This window comes from Mobula hypostoma, chromosome 2 (assembly GCF_963921235.1).
Source record: "Mobula hypostoma chromosome 2, sMobHyp1.1, whole genome shotgun sequence".
Lineage (NCBI taxonomy): Eukaryota > Metazoa > Chordata > Chondrichthyes > Myliobatiformes > Myliobatidae > Mobula > Mobula hypostoma.
This window is the reverse complement of record NC_086098.1, coordinates 188,349,771-188,372,156: the sequence shown is the minus strand read 5'-3', so window position 1 is coordinate 188,372,156 and position 22,386 is coordinate 188,349,771. Positions and strand designations below refer to the sequence as shown.

The window sequence follows — 22,386 nt, the reverse complement described above, 5'->3', positions numbered from 1 at the left end:
GATTACACCACAGTTAATTCATACAGAGTAAGATTTTAACCACCTTGGTGCAGAATAAAATGACAGGATGTTATAATAGGGATTAGATTATAGACTATTGACTGTGATTCATTTATCCTAAATAACTTTCTGAACAAAAGATTACAAAATTCTTATGCCTAAGAGTCAACCAAATAAAGTATGTAAAAAAATTTTCCAAATTCCTTGTCAATGGCAATGTAAAGCTTCCTTTTTAGTCTTGCCTCCTCAGTAACATACCAATGTGATTTTCCATGGTAGGTACAGTATTTACTTTGATAATGCTTATAATATTTTCACCACAGCTCACCTTGGTGATGCATTGCAGTTTGGGAAGGTTTCTTTTAACAGATTGTGCCATCTACAGGTTACCCAGCACAACTGCAGCTTGTGATGTGTCAGCTTCAATGTTATGTGGCTTTTAAATTCCAATATTTACTGAGTTGAGGAGGACATTTATACCAAATCAATAAAATACAGAGCACTCTTTCTCATCTGCACAATATGGTTAATGACTGAGGTTACTTTGAAAAAACATTTCCATTTTGCATTCCAAAATAACCTTCCCCGAACCACATCTAGAAGGCTGATGTGATAAATCTTCAGCTCACTTTCTCATTATTCATCTGTCTCTCTCATGAGATCTTGTACTGACTGTAGCTTTTACTTGGCTTGACCACGAGATGTGCACCTGTAAGAGCAACAGTACAGAATAAAGCATATCAACTATTGTGCTGCATATATAAATATAATTTGCTCATCGATTATGAATGCTTGTCAGTCTAAATGGGCCTAAGTATTTCGAGGGGATGGTAATAATCTCAAAGCTCATTGTTAACACTAACTTTCCAATTGACATCATTTTTGAGAAGGAGCATATATATTCATCCTAGGTGCCTGACCTTTTAAGAGTAGTAAGTTCTCATATCATGGTATCACAGCTTCCAAAGCCCATGTTAGATTAGAGCTAGGTTAGAATATATACCATACACATTCCAATCACCTTCTACATCTGATGAGTCCAAAGATGATCTATTAAAATAATGTTTGAGACTGTAGATTTCATTTACATCTTCATTGTCTATTTTTGCCCCACAAAACTGATTTTTTATTTGTAGTACTTGATGTTATATACAAAAGCTTTAAATAGACCTCACTGGGTCCTTATGCATGACACACTGAATTCACTGATAAGCCAGGAGTCCTCATTTGAGGTCTGATTTATCCATGGTGTACAGAGAGTAAGTAGGAAGAATAGCACATCTCTTGTGAGCTACTGTTGCTTAACCAAGTGTCATTATGACATGTACATTCAGGGGATAAAACATACTAAAGCAGCTATAATAGATGAATAGTATTAATAAAAATGATATAGCAATCACTAATTTATTGTTTGATTTGGAAAAAATTTATAGTAAATATTTTGTAAACTGACAGTGTAGGCTATGCATTTGAAAAATGCTGTATAGGACAAATAAAATAGGCATCCGTTAGTCTTGTGAGACCATGGATTTGCGCCTTGGAAGGTTTTCCAGGGCGCAGGCCTGGGCAAGGTTGTATGGAAGACCGGCCCATGCTGCAAGTCTCCCCTCTCCACGCCACTGATGTTGTCCAAGGGAAGGGCACTAGGACCCATACAGCGTGGCACAGGTGTCGTCACAGAGCAATGTGTGGTTAAGTGCCTTACTCAAGGACACAACACGCTGCCTCAGCCAAGGCTCAAACTAGCGACCTTCAGATCGCTAGATGAACGCCTTAACCACTTGGCCACGCGCCAACGGCACTTGTAATCATCAAATAGATGATGCATCTGATTATTTTTATTACTATTCAATATTTTGCACAGTCCTTGTGTTACAAGGGCACTGTAAAAACTGCTACTTATTGATACATGTTTTGTATGGTTGTAACTGATAGAAGTTCAGCAAGGGTAAATTTGAAAGGAAAAAATGCACCATGACCACGTTTTGTACATTTGTTCATAAGGTCTCATTTCTTCAAGGTTATTGAACAATGAGGCTGCTTTCTCCCTTGTTTCTTCCACTTGGGGTTTTGATCATTTGTTATCCAAGTGCTACATTTTAATAAAAGCCAGAATCAAACTTTAACGCTAACATAATTATGTTGCCATTTTAGTTTCTTCCCAGAAGCAGCTCTTAGAATCAAGTAGTATTATGAAAAATTTAATTTTAGTGGATTTGAAGATGAATGCAACTTAAATTTCTAACCGATTTGGTTACATCACTAACACTGCTAACTTAAACCATTAGCACTGATTGTATTGGCCTTTTCCCACCAGTGTATTGTACTAGCCTTTGCTGGCAGCCTGGCATCCGCAAATTGTTGCCAGTACTAACAAATCCTGCAGAGTAAACCATACGAGTAAGCTTTTAATGTTTTATTCCTAGTGCTCAACTACCTCTCAGTGTGTTTATCCCTGAGTCATGCATTTCTTGATGTCGTATTGACTTGCTGCTGAATGGAAAGTCAGTGGGGAAAAGCGCACTTTCATATCATTAAAATAATGCCACAATCTGTCTTCACACTTTTTAAATTAAGTACTTAAAGTTATGAATTCATAGATGTGAAAAGTTCTTTAGCTGTGTTTCAGTAAATCAATGCCGTCTGTAGTGACATTTGATTAAAATACATTGAAATTTAATGAATATTGAAAAGTCTTTTAAGAAAAGAATTCTACCTCATAATAAGTATGTAATACGTTTTATGGAAGTTGTGAAGGTCAAGCTGTCTCACAAGTTATTTTATATATTCAGTGTTATTTGTTTATTGTTCTTTTTGTGCAGGATCTGTGTTTGAAAGCAGATTTCCCTTGATGTTGCTGGGTTGTACTGGCATTTCCGGATAGAACTGCCAGTGTTTCTCAGCAATGTGTTAGCATGTGTAGGGCTGGGCACGTGAGTGTGGTAGTTCCAGCCTTACAGCTGGGTTTCCCAGGTGCTCTCTGTGGGGTCCAGCTGTGGTGCAGGAGCTCGCTGGAGTACCAGGTATTTGTGCTGGGAAGCTTACTCTCAGACCCGGTACAGAATCTGCAAACCCATTCTCCTTAATAAAAATTATACAAAAGCAGGAAAGCAATGTAATGGAAAGGTAATTATTTTTAAAAATATTAAACACAAGAGATGCTGCAGAAGCTGGAAATGTTGAGCGACACACACAAAAAGCTGGAAGAACTCATCGGGTCAGGCTGCACCTATGGGCAGGAATAAAATGTTGATGTTTCAGGCTGAAACCCTTCATCAGGACTCATGAAGAGCCTGATGAAGGGTCTCGGCCTGAAATGTCACCTATTTATTCCTCTACATAGACACGGCATGACCAGCTGAGTTCCTCCAGCATTTTTTTGTGTTCAAAACAAGTATTTGTACTTTCAGAAATACTTTTAAATATGTGATTTTTCTTTAGGATTTTCATCATTTAAAATTTAATTTAATTTCATGGTGATCTTAATTGCTTCTAAACATTAGAAGCACTTGAAACCCCAGGAGATTTGACCGATGGCTGTGCAAGTATTGTGCCTTTGCTGTAAGCCCAACATTTTGAGGAGTTTTGCAGGCAGGCCCCTTTAAACCTTCTCAGGCAATCCAGTTACTTTGCACAAGTTCAAAGTGCCACTTGAGGGCCTTGCTGCTTGGCTCCAGGGTGGACTCAGACAGCAGAATCATCTTTCCATGTGTGACAAGATGGATGTGCACCCTCAAAGTTTTCCATGTTGGATGCTGGCCCTTTCTTGGAAACCTCGGTGAAACTTTAGAAAAAGTACAAACTTCCAGCAGCAGATAGCTGCTCTGAAAGTAGTGTCATTTGGAGGTGTAAAAGAAGCTGAATGGAAGATTTCTGCGGTCCATTTCCTGCAATGCCATGCCATGCTGAGCTTTGTGCATATGGGAACTTAACCGGCTGTGAACATCTGAGGTTTAGTTCAGGAATGAGTTAAAACATTCAGAGAAATTATTTTCAGGAACATCATTATCTAACTGCTGTGGTATTTGCTAAAGGATAAGGATCCTCTAGGAACTGCGAGCAGTTTGAGGAGCAAATGTGTTAATTAAACCTCTGTTTATCACTTGCCTTGAGCCTTGGTAGTTCATCCATTTTCCCCCTAAATTTACAAGTCTCCTTCTCCACAACTGTTAGCATAGTTTGACCAAAATTGGCATAAATCATTCCAATGGACTGGTATACAATTCAGCCTTACAAGGTAACTTGCTTTCTTATTAATGTAACATCTGTTAATTGATTTTTTAAAAAATCAAAAATTATGCACAAAGTGGAAGAAATGGTGCTAATTGATAAAATGCTTGCATTTCATGCTTTTTAACCTAGACAAGTATATGGTATTATGCAAGCGTGAATAACCAGTTTTCTGACTATTTTAAAAGCAAATCTGATACTTCTGCAACTCAAAGTGCAAGCAAGAAGCTAGCATGTCTGTTATGTGTATTTATGCAATATGTTGTGCTACATCAGCTAATTAACCTTTCTGTCAGTCTGTGAGGGCTGAAGAGGAGGTCAAGGAAGAGCCTACTTCTCAAGTGGGTGCCATTGCCTTATCTCTGGAAGCTTCAGCAAAGAAAAGCCTTGCATCTTCCCCTGAGGTTGACCTTTTCAGTTACATATTTAACAACACGCTGAATTATAGTTTTATCAGAATTCATTTCTGCTTATTTAATAATGGTTAATTTAAAATGGCAGAACTGACATCAGTGTGGGATGTTTTTTTAACCAGTTAATATTTTCTAAAGGCTTAAAATTTATAGAGTAATTCTAAATCGCTAAGCATAAAGAGTTAAATATAGACAATGTAAGAAATGTTTGTTACTGTGAAATTGGTTAGATCTTTATCCAGTTATTCATTTATTTCATCATTAATTGTGTTGAGGACCAGGAAGCTAAATCATATGGTGTATTTCATAGAATTGCTAAAAATATATATTTAGAAAGTTTAGCTTTATCCAGTTATGGCAATTTGTACTTCACTATAAAGAAAAATGAAATAAATGAAATGCATGTTTGTTGCTATATTCTTGTTTGTGGAATACTGTGATGTTGACAAGTTTCTGTATTTGAAATGTAGGGCTCTGATGAATGGGTTATAATAGAAAAACAAGCTTCTAGGCTAGAAGAACTAGTTGTAGTTGAAATGAAAAGTGACAGAAATGAATCCAAAGAAGAAACAGTTGAGGCTGTAACACTTGTTTGTGACAAAAAGCAAATTGATTTAGAACTATCATCTCCTGAAATGGAGCTTATAAAAGAAGCAATTCACAAGGATGAAGACAAATCTCCAGTGACTGAAGAAATTTGTGTTCTATCTGCTGTACAAAAAGATGACCCTTCTGAATGTATTGGTTTAATGGAAAAGACAAGAGCAATAACTAGTCCATTGGATTGCACAGAGTTACCGAAGTCAGATCAACAAAAAAAACCTGAAATGGAAAAACAAAAAGCTGAATTTGAAGAACTTGCATTTCAGAAAGTTTTAGATGAAGAACCTTTAATTTCTGGACAAAAGAATGTTGATGATACCTCAGTTTGTAGTGCAGAATTGTTAGAACGAGCTTCAACATTTAATGGCGAAAGGCTATTTAAGTCTAAAGAATTAAAATCAGATGCCCAACCAGGTGAAGATGTACATACTACATTGCCTTTGCAAATGACTGGTAGAAAAGAATCCAAATCTGTTTCTCCTGAAAATGATGGAACTAGATCTAAAGGATATAAAGACTCTAAGGACATTTCTCCACAAGACAATGACAAAAATTCCAAATTTGATTCTCCAACAGCTGACCAAAACAGCAAAAGTTTTCATGTGGAAAATCTAAAAGAAGTGAAGGCAGAATTACAATCCTTTAACCAAGATTCCAAAGAGTCTCAGCCTTGTTCAAAGCGATTGGTTGGTAATGAGTCATGGACATCCTTAGAAAAAGAGTCAGAAACATGTGTCTTAAAGTTTCATTCTACAGGGGAAGCAGAAAGATCAAACTTGGAAGTACGCAAAAAAGACCCAAAACCTTGCTCAACAGGAGATGATGGAAAAGAACTTAAGTCAGTTACACTGAAGGACAATGGCAAAGAGGCAAGGCCAGATATACTGGAAGGCAGTGGAAAAGAGTCAAAGCCAGGTACACTGGAGGGTGATGGAAAAGAGACAAGGCCAGGTACACTGGAAGACGATGGAAGAGAGACATGGCCAGGTACACTGGAAGACGATGGAAAAGAGACAAGGCCAGGTACACTGGAAGACGATGGAAAAGAGACAAGGCCAGGTACACTGGAGGATGATGGAAAAGAGTCAAGGCCAGGTACACTGGAGGACGATGGAAAAGAGTCAAGGCCAGGTACACTGGAGGATGATGGAAAAGAGTCAAGGCCAGATACACTGGAGGATGATGGAAAAGAGTCAAGGCTAGGTAAACTGGAGGACAAAGGCAAAGTGTCAAGGCCAGGTACACTGGAGGACGATGGAAAAGAGTCAAGGCCAGGTACACTGGAGGACGATGGAAAAGAGTCAAGGCCAGGTACACAGGAGGACGATGGAAAAGAGTCAAGGCCAGGTAAACTGGAGGACAAAGGCAAAGAGTCAAGGCCAGGTACACTGGAGGACGATGGAAAAGAGTCAAGGCCAGGTACACTGGAGGACGATGGAAAAGAGTCAAGGCCAGGTACACTGGAGGACGATGGAAAAGAGTCAAGGCCAGGTACACTGGAGGACGATCGAAAAGAGTCAAGGCCAGGTACACTGGAGGACGATGGAAAAGAGTCAAGGCCAGGTACACTGGAAGACGATGGAAAAGAGTCAAGGCCAGGTACACTGGAGGACGATGGAAAAGTGTCAAGGCCAGGTAAACTGGAGGACGATGGAAAAGAGTCAAGGCCAGGTACACTGGAGGACGATGGAAAAGTGTCAAGGCCAGGTAAACTGGAGGACAAAGGCAAAGTGTCAAGGCCAGGTACATTGGAGGATGATGGAAAAGAGACAAGGCCAGGTACACTGGAGGACAATGGAAAAGAGACAAGGCCAGGTACACTGGAAGACGATATAAAAGAATCAAGGCCAGGTACACTGGAAGATGATATAAAAGTGACAAGGCCAGGTACACTGGAAGGTGTTGGAAAAGAGACAAGGCCAGGTACTCTGAAGGACGATGGAAAAGAGACAAAGCCAGGTACACTGGAGGACGTTGGAAAAGAGCCAAGACCAGGTATGCTGGAGGGTGATAGAAAAGTGATAAAGCTGGATACAATGGGAGACAAAAGAAAAGTGCTGAAGTCATGTACATTTGAGGATGATGGGAAAGAGACAACATCATGTACACTGACAAATGAGGGAAAAGAGTCAAAGCCAAGCACATTGGAGGAAGACAGAAAAGAGAGAAGGGCATGTTTACCCGAGGACAATGGAACAGGGACAAGGCCATATATATTGGACAATAATGGCAGAAATTTCAATGACAATAAAATGCTCAAGCAGCTTTCCCACGGTCATGCCAATGACTTTGTTCAAGTTGAGTCTCAGTCAAATTCTAGGGATGAATCTAAGGAGTGTTTCCCAAGGACAGCCAGTGATGAATCTAAAATATATTCTTCAGCACGGGTATCATCAGTATTGGCTTGCTCAAAATCCACAAATGTGGCTGTATATGACAACTTAGCATCTAATGAACTGTCATCAGATGCAAATCAAGTTCAATTCCTTGTTAACAACAAAGTAGATTCCAGATCAGAACACCAAATGGAGTATGCTGAGGGAAAATCATCTAAACTGGGCTCTCCTGATCTTGGGTTGGCAGGCCAGGAAGTGATTCTTAAAGCTGAATTTTCTCATGTTGAAACGTTGCAAAGATCAACAATAGCTTTGCTTCCATCTAAGTCAAGAGAGGAAGAGTCTACTCAAGCCACTGAACTTGAGTACGTAAGGATCACAGAGTTTCCGAAAGTTGATCCTTTAAAGCCCACATTCAAACCTGGAAAAGAGAGCATATTGTTTAAACATGACAGAGGACTTCCAAATTCATCAGAGCAGATAGCAGAAATCTACTCTTCAGCCAAGCTTAAAGAGAGACATCCGGAAGTGTATGATATGGGATCTGCCACTCTGAAAGATAAAATATCATACTTTGAATTAAAATTGGGAGAAAATGCTTACTTAAAAAAGCCAGTCAAAGTGTTGGAACAGGCTGCACAGATTTCTGAAGTTGGATCCCCGGATTCAGGCTGTGAAGTGGAATTAACAGAAGCAGTGGTAACTCTTCATGTGAATTATCACAGGAAATATTGTTCCAGCATGTTTTGTCAAATAGCATCCAACATCATACAACTTTACATAGCTTAAAACAAGTTTATTTCTGAATCGCTATTTTATGTTTTAGTTATGTCTATTGCTAAATGCAGAGCATTGTACTCAATCTGTTGATTTGCTTTCTTTTTATTTAGACCATTTAGAGTTTTGCAACTGCAAATGTCAATCGATCCACCATATTGACCTTTGGCAGCAATGAAAATAGTCGAAACTGAAGTGTCTCCAAAAAAACAAAATGTCAATGCTTTTCTCATATTGCTAGAAAGTTGCATTTTGATGATGCTCTGGAAAAAGAAAATGCTGTGACTTCCCCTTGCTTGGTTTATTTTCTCTCTCCACTGTTCTGCTCCTTCTTTAAGCATACTAATGCCTGTCAAAACAATTATTAGTGGCTGATTTCCCGCTATTGCTGTGGTGCTAGCTCCCGAACTGTTTGCCACTGTGTCATTTAAGAAAGAAGGCTCTTTTCTGAACTCCCCGATTTAGCTTTTGATGAATGCTTTTGTCTGTTTAGACTAAACCTGTTCGCGAAAGCACCTCAGAAGACAAAGATGCAAAACCTTCAAGAGAAGCTTTAAAATCTCCTGGGAAGACTTCTGTAAAAGGGGAAGCCTCTGAAGATCCTGTTACTTCAGTAACTACATCCCAGGTGTTTAACTCTTGCTAAACTACATAATTAAATTTAAGAGTTAATTTACATATCACGTGTTTTTTCATGTTATTAATGTTACTACAAGCTTTCTCTGTATGCTGCTAATAGCCTGTTTAATTTATTCAGTGTTTCTGGGTTGCTCTCTTGCAGTTAGATGTACCCTCCTAATTTCAAGTGTTCCTCAGCTCTTGCCAACATGCCGTTTCTATTTTGAAAAACAAGAACTATATTCTATTACTTTATGAGCATCCTTTTGATTTTACAGGAGCTGTTCCCTTCACATGAAATAAGTGATGAAGAATCTGCCAAATGCAAGGTTGCTGATTTTAATTAACACCCAAGTTTAGATGTTAATTTACTTGTTTCTTCATGCCTCCCATTTGTCACATCAACTATCTGTCCTCACTTATGTTTTTTTTATGTTGCCCACCTTTCAGATTCCTCAAGTTACAGTAAATACTCGGTTGCATTGGTCTCCGGTACACATTCACATCCCAACCTTTGTTGCTTTTTGATCCTTATTACTTTGATCTTCGTCATTCTCTCTTGCTCAGAGCCCTGAAGCAAAGCAGGATCTGAAAAGGAGGTCTTTGCTGGCCAAGCAAGAGTCTGATGAGGTTATGGAGCAGATGCAGGAGCTTGTGCCGCAGACCGTGGTGGTTGAACACAGACATTCCAACATTATTACAAACTCCTCAGGACCTGCTGAACTCGAGAAAGACCTCTCAGCGTCTGAAGGAATTGATGGAATATTGGAAGAGAAGAAGTTATCAACGGAAACTAAGGCGATTAAACAAGAAATTGACAATGCTGTCTCTGAAGCCAGTACTCCAAGTACCAAAAGTACTGAAAAGCAGCCCGCTCAAGAGGATGGTGTTGATCAACACAAAAGCAATGACCAAGAACCTGAAGAGAAACCTCAACATGAGGTAACCCTTTAGAAGACAGAATGCATGCCCCCACCTTTCACCTCTCCTTGTGTATAAAACTGCAACCATCTCATCTAATTGCTTGCTTCTTCAAAATTAACCATAATAGATTAGATTCACCATAGCATGTTAATGTTAACGACTAATGGTAAAAACAAGCAACAGGAATTACAGAGCAAATTAGTTAGCATCTGTAACATGTTTGGTGCCTACCCACCACATTGACCAGAAATAATATAACCTTCTGTGTACAGATGTTAACTGACTTGTCTATTATAACCAGCATCTAATTTGTATCTTAATATCTATTTTAACTTTAAAGCATTAATTTGCATTGTTGATCTGTCATCTTCAGCGAATGCATTACGTTAATTTCTTGTAAATGAATGTCATATGCTGTATAATCTCTGCTGCTTAACACAAATGCTTGTATTAAAGGAAGTTTGTTCTTGCACATCTAGAACTACTGAACAAGAGCAACATTTTGATGCTGACAATGGTATTTCTATCAAAGGCAATGTTTGGGTCAAAAGTGTTAAAAATAAACATTTTTCACATGTTTGAATTAATTTTTGCCATCACCTGTGTTTTTATTTTAAACCATTTGAATGTTTTGCTTAATGAACTTGGTCTTGCTAGCTCTACTAATCATGGTACCAATTTTGCTCCCATGATGTGGGCATTGGGTGACTAATGACTTTTTTGAAGATCTATTGACTTCAAAAAATGTAACTTAGCATATACCAATGTCGAACCCGTTTTGTGTTACTAGTTGCCCGGTATTTCCTTTGCATGAACACAATAGTTGTCTTGTTTGCCTTCCGTTTTTGTCTAGTATCTTTGTTCATTTTTATTTCTGCAAGTTCAAACATTGTCTTTCAAAGTTTACCATAAATTTATACCAAAGGACAGAAGAATGCAAGTGACTGTTGCTTAACTTTGTGTTCCTTTCTATGGGAATCAGCATATTTAACAGATGGCTTAATGTTAAAGGCTAAGAAAGGAATTGCACATTTGGCCATCTTAATCAGCTTTAGGGCTTTTGTAGTCAACTTAAAAACTACAAGCAGTGAACATTACTTTATGTGCAGATGTTAAACTTAAGATCTTCTTCGTGGTTGAGAATGCCTGGTTGAAAGCCTGATGACTTGATTTCTTATGTGACCAAAAGTAAGTAATGAGAAATGTTTTCTCATCTCCTGATGATCTCCTGGGTTTGTACATTAAATCCATACAGCAATGGTGATGGAAAAAAATTGGGCATTGTTTTATTTTTCAGGATATCACAAAAACAAAAACAGGGTTGCCAAGTGAGGAACCTATTGTAAAAATGGAAGCCACCTCCAAAGAAACACCATTGGAAATCAAAACACCCACCAGCACCATACAGGTACAGTATTTGGGGATTTTATTTTTGCTGCTCCTGTGGAATTAGATAGTGATCTGTGCATGAAAGGAAGGGAAAAATGCAAAGAAATTTTGTGGATGCAGAGATTAAATCATTTGCTAAAAATCTGTTCCAGATGCCACAAGCGTGGAACTGATCAGCCATTTATTGCTATGTTGTTAAGGCTGCCTTGCTGGAGTTGTGAAAACAGTGGGGATTGGTGAGAGGGGCTGCCCTGTTGGAGTTGTAAAAACAGTGAGGGATGGTGGGAGGAATGTGGATCTGTCCATTTCGTCGAGCTACCCCTTTGCCATGTAAAGAGTGGCCACAAGTCACTGCACATATTTTAGATCAGTGATCGCTGCATGCGGGTTACAACACTGTTGCAGCAGGTACCGTTGGTGTTGTTACATTTCAGTGATCTGGGATCAGTCTGACCTCTGGTTTGTGTGTGTGTTTTTTTTTGTTTGTTTGTTCCACATGTTCTCCCTAGGAGCTTGGGTTTCATCCCACAGCTTAAAAATATACTGGCTGGTTACTGTGATTTTCCCGCTTACCCAACTATATTAGAAGTAAATTAGAGTTCAGCTGACTGATGTTTGAGAGAATGAGTTGTGAAGAAGTAAGGGGGGGGGAATGGCTTTGTTCTGGGAGTGGTCGCAGACTTGATGGGTTGTTCTAAAGATGTGGCACTTCTATCATTATTTATTTTAGTATTAATCCCCTCACTCCTTCAAAATATATCTGAGAAATACTGAAGTATATATCTGGTATACCAAGTTATATAAACTTCCATCAGATCTGAAGATAAGTTTCTTAGTAGTTTCACATGCGTTTTTAATACTATTAGCTTTTCTGGGTCTGCATTTATTTTTGATTTGGTTTTGCTTCCTTGGGCACAGTGATACACAGTAATATCATTGATTCCAGTCAGGTAGATTCAGCAAATTTGTACTCCAAAGGCGTAGACTTGGTGCTAGGAAAAGTGCTTTAGAGACCTGACCTGTAGTGCCTTGTGAAGCTTGCATGTTCTCCCTGTGACCACATGGGTTTCCTCCAGTTGCTCTGGTTTCCTCCCATCCCAAAGATGTGCAAGATGACAGATTAATTGGCCGCCGCAGATTGCGCTGATGTTTGCATGAGTGGTAGAATCTGGAGTTGGGTTGGGTGGGGGGTGGGGAGGGAGGAGCTGGTTATGAGATAAATGTAGGCTTGGTGCAAAGTAGCTGTTTGGTTGGTGTGGACAATGTATGCTGTTTCTATTCTGTCTGTCTTTATGATTCTCAGCAGTAAAGTTCATTCATTAAATAAATTTAATTTTAATGCATATTTGTCTGTTTTTATGTGTAGATTACCAATAGTCAAGATCTTGGGAATGAAGTTGTAATAAGCTCTCAAAATGCTGTATCAGAAACTCTGCCCACATCAGCTGTACGTGGCTTGCTATTAGCCTAATAATTTTCAAGAGTTTTCCTTTCATCTTGAACCCTGAACTCTAAACTTGTTTATATTTTACTACTTTTTCAGGTTGACAATAATAGTGGAGTTGTATCTGTAACAAGCTCTCAGTCTGTTACTTCAGAAACTATATCGACATCAACCACCACTCATATCACCAAGGTAACGCTGTTCAGAAATGAAATTATTGTTAAAATTCCAAACACTTGGAAGGTTGATAAGCAAACAATTTTATCAAAATGGCTGGACTAAACAAAAGATTATGCTGATCTTGAGTGTTCATTTTTTAATCTTGCTTTATCAGCTGCGGTGTTTTTCACTTTTTTTTGTTTGTGGTTGCATTTTAAAACATCTGTTATAGACAAGTTGCTTGACATTTTAAAAAGGCAGCAGACTTAACTGCAGTGGCACTTTTCACTCTTTATGGTAGAAATTATGTTATAAACTCATAGTTATACAGTTTGCAATTAGTCTTTTGGCCCAATTCATCTGTGCTGATCAATGTTGCTTCCTGAACTAGTCCCATTTGCCCTCATTTGGCCCATACCCCTCTAAACCAGGGGTTCATGTACTGCAGGTTGGCAATCCCTGCTCTAAACCTTTCCCATCCAGAAAACTCTCCAAATATTTATTAAACACTGTAATCGTACTTGCCTCTACCACTTCCTCCAGCACCTTGTTCTATATACCCACCAACCTCTGTGTAGAAAAACAAGCCTCTCAGGCAACCTTTAAATCTTTCTCCTTGTGCCTTAAAACTAAGTCCTGTAGCTTTGGGCACACCCCTTCCCCCCTTTCTGGGAAAAGGAATGTTACTATTTGCACTTTCTATCATCTTCATAATTCTGTAAATCACTAAGGTCACCCCTCAGCCTCCTTTGCTCCAGGGACACCAGACCCAGCCTATATAATTTCTTGTAACTCAATCTGTCCAGTCCCAGCAACATGAATTGGACCACTTTAATGGCACCAAAAATGTTGACACAACTCCAAGAAAGCTGACAACTCAAAAGCAGGCTTATGACCAATTGCAAAGTAGTGGTGAAATACAATTTTAAATACATGGATTTTAAATATTAAGCCATATTTTGTGAATCACATTGTGCAGTTCAGCCAATTTTCTATGTTGCTCTATTTGACTTGAAATAACAATTGCATGAGAGTAAATGAACTGAGCTTGGAACCTGACCTCAAAGGAGTGAAAACAGAAATAGGAAATTTTGTTTTGTTGGATGTTAAAAAAAATTTCCATTTCAATACCATTCACATATCTGTTGATCCTCATGCCTTGTTTATTCTTTCAGAAATATGAATACATTTATTTAGATTTTTAATTTAGAGATACGGTGCGAAACAAGCCCAATGAGCCTCACCACTCAGTAACTCACCTATTTAACACAAGCCTAATCATAGGACAATTTTCAATGACCAATTAACTTACTAATTCATACGTCTTTGGACTGTGGGAGGAAATTGGAGCACCAGGAGAAAACCCACCCAGTTTGCGGGGAAAACATATGAGCTCCTTACAGATAGCGCCAGAATTGAACTTTGAACTCCAGAAGGCAGTGAATTGTAATAGTGTCACACTAACGAGGCACCCAGTAAAAATTTAAACTGAGTATTTTCCAAAGTGAACAATCCTGGGCTTTCATTATGCCTCAAATTTCTTCAGCAGTTAAATTATAATTTTGCTGTTAATGCTACCATCATCAAACCTATCCCAACTCCAGTTTTCTGTGAATCAATTTATTTAACAGAAATACTATTAATTCCTTTCACCTTAATGACCATTCCTTGCTATATTCGTTAATTTTATGTCTAGATATTTGGTTTTCTCCTTTCCCATTTGGATCTCCAATCCCTCTTCCTCTTCCTCCTTGACGCCTTCCCAATTTGATTCACCAGCATGTTCGTTTTTAAAGTGTGAACATATGAATAAACATCTTTCTTTCTAAAATGCTTCACAACTTTGGAAGTATTTTTAATGTGTACTTATTTTTGTAAGGAAGTACAGCAGCCAAATTGTGTATAGCTAGGACTTACAGCCAACATAGAAAAGTTGACATTTCAGATTTATGATCTAAACAATAGAGTGGCATAGAAAGGGTAGGTAATTTTTCCCCATGGCATATGTGCTTAAAATATGGTTTTAGTTTGAATGAGGAACTGAGGAATTTTTTCACCAAGATTGTGGATAGAATCTGGATCACCTGCCTGAGGGGATGGTAAAAGCAGAGATTCTCACTGCATTTAAGGAGTGTCTCGACAAGCACTTCAATCACGAAAACATCGAAGGCTGTGGGCCAATTGTTGGAATGTTGAATTAGTATAAATGCATGTATCATGATTTTGTTCTTCTGTTCGAAGACTTTATTGGCTAATAGTAAAATGGTTCCAATGTAGATGTCTTGGATTTTTAGCATCTTCAGTGTTTAATTTTTGAACACCAATTTCTGTTCTGGATGCACAGTTTTCTTGTGCTCCTGTGGTGGCGTGGTGGCGGGTTGGCGGGGTGGGGGAAGCAAGACAATCTCCTCAGCTCCCCCTTCTGCCTTAAGAGGAAGACCAGGGGAACAGAGAAAAGCAAGATAAGAATTTTAAATTCTTAATTAGTAAAGTAGAAAGAGGGACTAGAAAAAAAAACTAGTAATTTAGCTTTTGCAAATTATAAAATCTGACAGACTAGTTAACCTAATATATCAGGGGATTTGTGTGTATTTTTCTGAGTCATATATTTTAATGAAGTACCAACAGTTTGAGTTCCTTATCTATATTTTGATCAGTTGGGTATATAACATACAGGGAAACTAAATGTCATGTCGAGAATTTTCACACTCTGTTGCCAGGTTTTGGCCTATACAGAGTGGTTGCTATTTCTCCACTTACACACACACACACACACACACACACACACACACACACACACACACACACACACCCTGATGTGAAGGTCCACAGAGCTGACAGCAATTTGCTCTGTGCTCTGTTGCTCAAGGTCTGCTTCTAAAAGATTGTCTTATTTGTTCAGTCAGTGAAAGGGGGATTCTCTGAAACCAGGATTGAGAAGAGAATTATCATCACAGGAGATGCTGATGTTGATCAAGACCAGGTACAGAGTCTAAAATACAATGATTCTGTCCTATCATTCTTGCAAAGGCCGAAGATGTTGCATTATAAGAAAAGGGTTTCATGATATTTTCAGTCGAGATCAATGGAAGAAAAATGAGGTTTGCTGCTCTTGGTAGTGATGTGGCAATATATGATTAGCAGAATGATTACATACTATAGAGGAAATTATTTGTCATTGATTTCAGAAACATGGTATATTGCATTATATTTGAGTGAATGAGCACTTGTGTAGACTGTAATTTAACATACTGAATTCTTAATTTCTCTTACAACTGTAAATTAAGTATGTTTCCTCATAATCAGTTCAGTGGTTACCGCAGTATTTAAGCTATTGTTGATCCATTGTGAAGATCTTGAATATCTAGGAGAGCAAAAGATTGAGATTCAGAGTTAACATTAATTTTCCAGTTGGATTTTGACTCACAAGCAGTGGTATCAATAGAGCCAATGAAGGTGCTCTCCTCACTCTGTTGATGTTAAACCTCAGGCACTTTCTGCACAGATCTGTCAGTCCCCTGGTGGACCAGTGAGAAGCGGCTGTGCTGAGTGTTGATAGAGATTACAGGATGCTGTTCAATATGGTCTCCAGCATCCAACTATAAGTTAGGGTTCAAGCCGACCTCATGGTTGCCTTCCTGGAAAAACTCTTCCAGTGACTTGTCTAGCTGCCACTGATCCTTCCTTTACCAGCCAACATCTTGTCATTTTGGAAATCCGTTCCACTGAGGTGCAGATAAATTCAGAGATCTCAAGTCACTGGCAGGTCATTGTTACAAATGTCATTAATGGAGTTTGTCAGTGGCTTGATATCTTCTTCCACTTATTATTGCGGTGACCAAATGTTTTTAAAATATATATATATTTTTTTATTGAGATACAGCGCAGAATAGGCCCTTTTGGCCCTTGCAGCTGCGCCACCCAACAACCCCAACTCAACCCTAACCAAAAACGGGACATTTACAATAACCAATTAACCTCCCAACCAGTATGTCTTTGGACTGTGGGAGGAAACTGGAGCACCCGGAGAAAACCCAGACGTTCCACAGGGAGGTCGTACAGACTCCTTACAGATGACATCAGAATTGAACTCTGAACTCCAACGCCCTGAACTGCAATGACATCACGCTAACCGCTGTGTTACTGTGGCACCTGTACAAAGAAAGATGTCGATTTGTAATCCAGCAGACAATGTGCCTTTAGTTACCAATCTCTGAAGAACAAAGAAATCAGTGTTAATGTATTTCCCTCATTTATCTGGCTGTCAGTTTTCAGTAGGATTCTACTTTTGTGTCTCACAAATTAAACCATGAACCATGTACTCTAGGCTTTGGCTCTTGCAATTAAGGAGGTGAAACAGCTACACCCTGACATGCTTGTGACAAAGGCAGTCGTTTATAAAGAATCAGAGTCTGAAACTGAGCAGAATGCAAAGGAATCAAAGGTATGATAATTTAATGGCTATCGCTTTATTTGTTGTTATTATGTGTTTGCGACTTTTGCACAGTACTGTAAGAGATTAAATGCAGATCTGTATCAGATGAGACTGAATGGCAGTAATCTAAAAAGCCTAAAGCTTCCTAATTTCTCCAGTTTTGTTTCAGCTGCTAGTTCCCACTGTTTCTAATCGATATTTTAATCAACATTTTTGAGTTCCTGTTTAAAGCACCAAGTGTTTCTAGTAGAATTAAGAATGTTTTATTGTCTGAAATATCCAAAGAAGGAATGATCAATTTAGAAAATGTATTTATTTATCAAAATTGTATTAAAATAGGAAGCAGGATTTGTTGGTGAAAATTCTGAGTTGTTCACAGGGTAAATTATGGACACAAATATATAATATGTGAGCCCACGTAAGAAAAAAATGAATGAACTTTTTCATTCTTTACGGAAGGATTCTTTTGAATGAGTCCACAAAGGGCAACTAAAATGAGCTGGTCTATGCTCTTTCCACGGGACTGACCCTGAGCTATCAGTTGCTGGCCATTTTAATCCTCCATCCCATTCTCATTCTGACATGTGACTGTAGTCTCCTGCACTTTTACAACATGCAAGTTCAAAAAGCTGTTGTCTCATTTTATCACCAGAGCACCTTGCAACCTGAAGGACACAATACTGAATTCTGCAACTTCAGATAACTTGCTCTTTCTGGTTATTTCAGGAACTGGCCAATTGTACATGCCATTCCTCGTTTTGTGTGTTCATTTGTATGTTATGGCCTACTGAGCACATCATATTGAGTCAGATTATGTAACTTCACTCGACTTTACTACATTAGTAATTCATTCCACAGAAAAAGGAGCTCAGCTCTGTTTCATCCTATTACTGCCATTCCCTTTATTTCACATGTTGCCCACCACCATCTTCCCTCCCTCTCCGACTAATCGGCGTTCCCCCTTTGTCAAAACAAGAAAATCTGCAGATGCTGGAAATCCAAGCAACACACACAAAATGCTGGAGGAACTCAGCAGGCCTGGCAGCATCTATGGAAAAGAGTGCGGCTGACAGAAATGTGTGCTCCCTCTTTCTCAGTTCTGATGAAGGGTCTTCGTCCTGAAACATTGACTAATTTTCCTTTCTAAGTATACCGCTTGTTTAGCTGCTCATCCAGCATTTTGTTGTATTTTGTTTCCAATCTGGGGTAAAAGATGGGCTTGCATTTTTTGGTAGTTATTTTTAGTTCAGTGCAATTGTGTTGTTTCATTTATGTCAATTATTGTTTATTGAGATACAGCGTGGAATAGACTCTTCGAGCCTTGCTGCCCGGCAACCCTCAATTTAACTCTAGCCTTATCGTGGGACAGTTTACAATGACCAATTAACCTACCAACCTGTATGTCTTTGGACTGTGGGAGGAAACCAGAGCACCCGGAGGAAACCCCACGCGGTCATAGGGAGAATGTACAAACTCCATACAGACGTCGGTGGGAATTGAACCTGGGTTGCTGGTACTGTCAAGCATTGCTCTAGCCGCAGTGTTTTATCATTGTTTAGCAGAATGCTTGCTTAGCATTATCATAAATTGCCAACACAATTTTATAGATTTAAAAAAATAAACTTGGCCTTTTTGAAATTTAGTGCTTGATAACTAAAACCTTAATAGCTTAGTACAAGAATTCTGTCAAGAAACTGTACCTAACACTTCTAAAATAAATGCAGCAGCACCTGTGAAGTTTTAAGCAAAAGATCAAAAGTTATAAATAGCTGATTACATTCGGTAGAGAAGATTATGATTAATATGCCATTGGGGATAAAAGGCCAGTCATCCATGGAATGGAAGTGGACAGAGCAGAAATGACTGGATTCATCTCTTTGTTTAAGTTGTAATCTCTGTAAAAATTATAGTGTTGTTGTCTTGGGCAATTTACTTCTTTTACTTAGAGTGGGTTCAATAGATTGCTTGACAGATAATTCTGCAACAATTGAGTGGACAGGATTATCAGACAAACTGGCTTTTCTTATTTCATGCCACATTGTGTTATCTTTTCCACTGAGTCAAGCTGATAGTTTATGTCAATACTTCAGATAGGCTAGAAATTCATTCCCAGGCTATAATTGACAAAAATTCAGAAAGTAGACATGTTAATAACTGATGCAAGGCTGCCAAACACTCGGATTTACATTCAGCACTTCATTTAATTACATGTAATTTTACCAATGTTTCACTCTCTTATTTTAATAGATGGTTAGAATCCTTTCAAATCCTATGTGCAAACGATGAATTTTTATATTTCTGGAATTCTTGACAGCCTCTTTAATGGGGTAATGAATTGTTTTACAACCTTTCTCCATTACCTCTGGCTGTAGTGCTAAAGTCTGACGGAATATTTCAATTGTGCTGTAATAGAGTAAATAGTTCTCCATCCATCAACACATTATACAATCCACTCATTATTTTGAATTAATGGAAATAATATCGCCACATATTTCCATTAAACTTTCAACTGTTCATTTAAACACTTCCTTATCACTTAACAGATGAGTGTTTGACACATTTCCAATTTACACATGTGCTTTTAGATGCCCTACCCTTAAAAATAAAACCCTACCACGTACCTTCTGGTGTACAAATACACTGCCAAATGTGGCAGTGAGCTGCATTGAATAGGATCTTGCTATGCACAATTTCTTGTGTTAATTTATGTACCGTTGGTAGTCAGGGAACACTACAGTACTTTTGCTGATGAGAGAAATATCCATATTGGTCTTTGTCCGGTGACTGTTGGCCAAAGAACACAAATGATAGCAGAAAAAGCTGTTATTGCACTGGGGCTGCATGGTCGCGTGGCAGTTAGCAGAATGCTATTACAGAGCCAGTGGCCTGAGTTCGATTCCCGCTACTGCCTGTAAGGAAACCCCATGAGGAAACCTCGTTACTGTGTGGGTTTCCTCTGGGTGCTCTGGTTTCCTCCCACATTCCAAAGATGTGCAGGCTAGTAGGTTAATTGGTCACATGGGTGTAATTGGGTGGCTAGGGCCTATTGGGCCAATGTGGCCTGCTTCCATGCTGTATCTCTAAATCTAAATTTAAAAAGATAACTGTTCAAACCAGCACAAGCCAAAGAGGGCTGGGGTAAAGGATTGGGCAGGGAAAGTAAGTGGCTATTGGAGATGCAAAGGAATAAATTTTTAATCTTTCTTTTCCCACAGGAGTAACAGCGTGGAGTGCAGCTCCGTGAATCATGCTGGAAAAACATATGGAATCATACTTTTGCTCTCATCAACACAGAATTTTGCTGCCTTGTAATTTCACACAGAAGTGGGAAAGATGATTATTAATATAAAAATTATACACCTGCTGTGCAAAAAGAAATTTCAGTTCCAATCACCGCCAAGAAAATAAAACATTTGCAGTTCCAGAAAGCGCATGTTGAAGGGAAAGTAAGCCAAAACTAGAACTTCTAACCATAATTCTACAATATGAGCTTTTCCAGCAAGTAGAACCTCACAGGGGAGCATCTTTCATGGAGATGGAAGCAAGATATTGTAACTAATGTTCAATAACACATGCTTATGCTATGGATGTCGATTTAAATTTCTTCCTTTTTGATCTGTTAATAAAGGTCAGCACCTATCATACAAAATATCCTATGGAAATGAATGGCACATATTGGTTCCCAATTTGGATGTGCATTAATTTATATTGAAGTATGCTTATCTGGTAATATAAAGATTGGATGTGATCCTCAACTGAGGTTTGTAATATTCAAATAGCTACCTGGTGTTGGTTTTTAAACTTGACACCTGGCTTGACAGCTGTTCGTGTTTTTTTGTAAAATAAAAGAAATCTTAATTATTTGAAAGTGAATAATTTTAGGCAAATGAGTTTTCACAGATGTCTTAATCAAATGATAGTGGATAGAAATTTGTTAGCACACAACTAGCTGTTTCAGGTGAAGTGCATAGGAAGGTGATCAAAATAGTGGTTCAGTAAAAATACTTAGCAATGGTTTACAAAGGACAGAACATTTTGTTCCAAAATTAATTTCCTCTCCATTCCATTGCACCATGAGCATACTGGGATTTTTTTTTTTTTAATTTGTTCTGAATTCTTAGGAACAGTTACAGTAAAGTGACACAATACTTCATAATGCCTGCAAAGGAATATTAGGCATTGCTGAGTGTACACACATGAACTGCTTTACATACTTGGCATTACAGGAGACATTTATACATAACTCATGGTTAGTGTTGAGGTACTTTGATTACTGCATATCACATTACTGTACATGTGGTTGTGTGTGAAGTCATATGCCTTGTGCATGCTTAGATGATGCAATGAACAGCTGAGGGAAGCAAAATATTTGCACAATTGGCATTTAATCAATTGTCATTCATTTGTTCACCATTGCTAAATATATTTTTGATAGGATTGTTTTAGTGATTTATCCGAGATTTTAAAATGAACATGAGTGATGAAGTATTTGAAAATCTTTCCATTTGTATCAACAGCTGACATGAATTTGTGTGCATGAGTGCCATGACGCACTTTAATACAGATATGAAATGCGCCATCACTGCTTTTATCCCCCTCTACAGCTCTATATGTATTCATTGTATCCTTTTACTTCAAAGTGAAATAAATGTGCCAGATGCATCTGATGTGCCCTTTCTTTATATATTCAAAAGAATGCGACTGATTGAGTAGCTTTGCTGCAATGCAGGTGCCAGCGCTGTTGGAAGGATATTGAGGCTGTTGGTTAGTATATCTTCAATTATTAAGTACAATGAAACTACACTCTAAGATGTTCATGTACAAGTACTCAAGGACAAATGTGCACAACTGCCAGAAAATCCTCCCTTATCTAGTCATACCTATTGAAAGCTGTAGGAATCGTGCTGATTTCATAGCGAGATGAAACTTTATGCCGACAGAACAACCTTGCTCTGGGGACTCGCCTGAAATTCCCATTCAGCTACCTTAGTGAAAGCGTTTAAAGTGAATAATGTCCACAATGAGACAAGAGGAAAAGGGGGAATTCAAACACATTAC

The 22,386-nt window shown here is 38.5% G+C and overlaps 1 protein-coding gene across 13 annotated transcripts in view; it reads left to right on the top strand.

The window, feature by feature from the left end:
• The window catches only part of LOC134342753 (band 4.1-like protein 1), a 326,173-nt gene extending 304,183 nt beyond the window's left edge, over positions 1–21,990 (top strand). For 7 of the 13 annotated variants that reach the window (XM_063041274.1, XM_063041277.1, XM_063041275.1 and 4 more), the window contains 10 exons: positions 4,527–4,634; positions 8,853–8,987; positions 9,256–9,306; positions 9,545–9,919; positions 11,199–11,309; positions 12,657–12,737; positions 12,834–12,926; positions 15,796–15,876; positions 17,221–17,337; positions 20,544–21,990. In XM_063041274.1, the coding sequence (XP_062897344.1) occupies positions 4,527–4,634; positions 8,853–8,987; positions 9,256–9,306; positions 9,545–9,919; positions 11,199–11,309; positions 12,657–12,737; positions 12,834–12,926; positions 15,796–15,876; positions 17,221–17,337; positions 20,544–20,549 (1,158 nt within the window). In that variant the 3' untranslated portion in view covers positions 20,550–21,990. Of the gene's footprint in view, positions 1–4,526; positions 4,635–4,723; positions 8,282–8,852; positions 8,988–9,255; positions 9,307–9,544; positions 9,920–11,198; positions 11,310–12,656; positions 12,738–12,833; positions 12,927–15,795; positions 15,877–17,220; positions 17,338–20,543 lie in introns of those variants that run through there. The other 6 variants (XM_063041268.1, XM_063041282.1, XM_063041271.1 and 3 more) reach the window with 6 other exon arrangements.
• Positions 21,991–22,386: the final 396 nt, after the last annotated feature.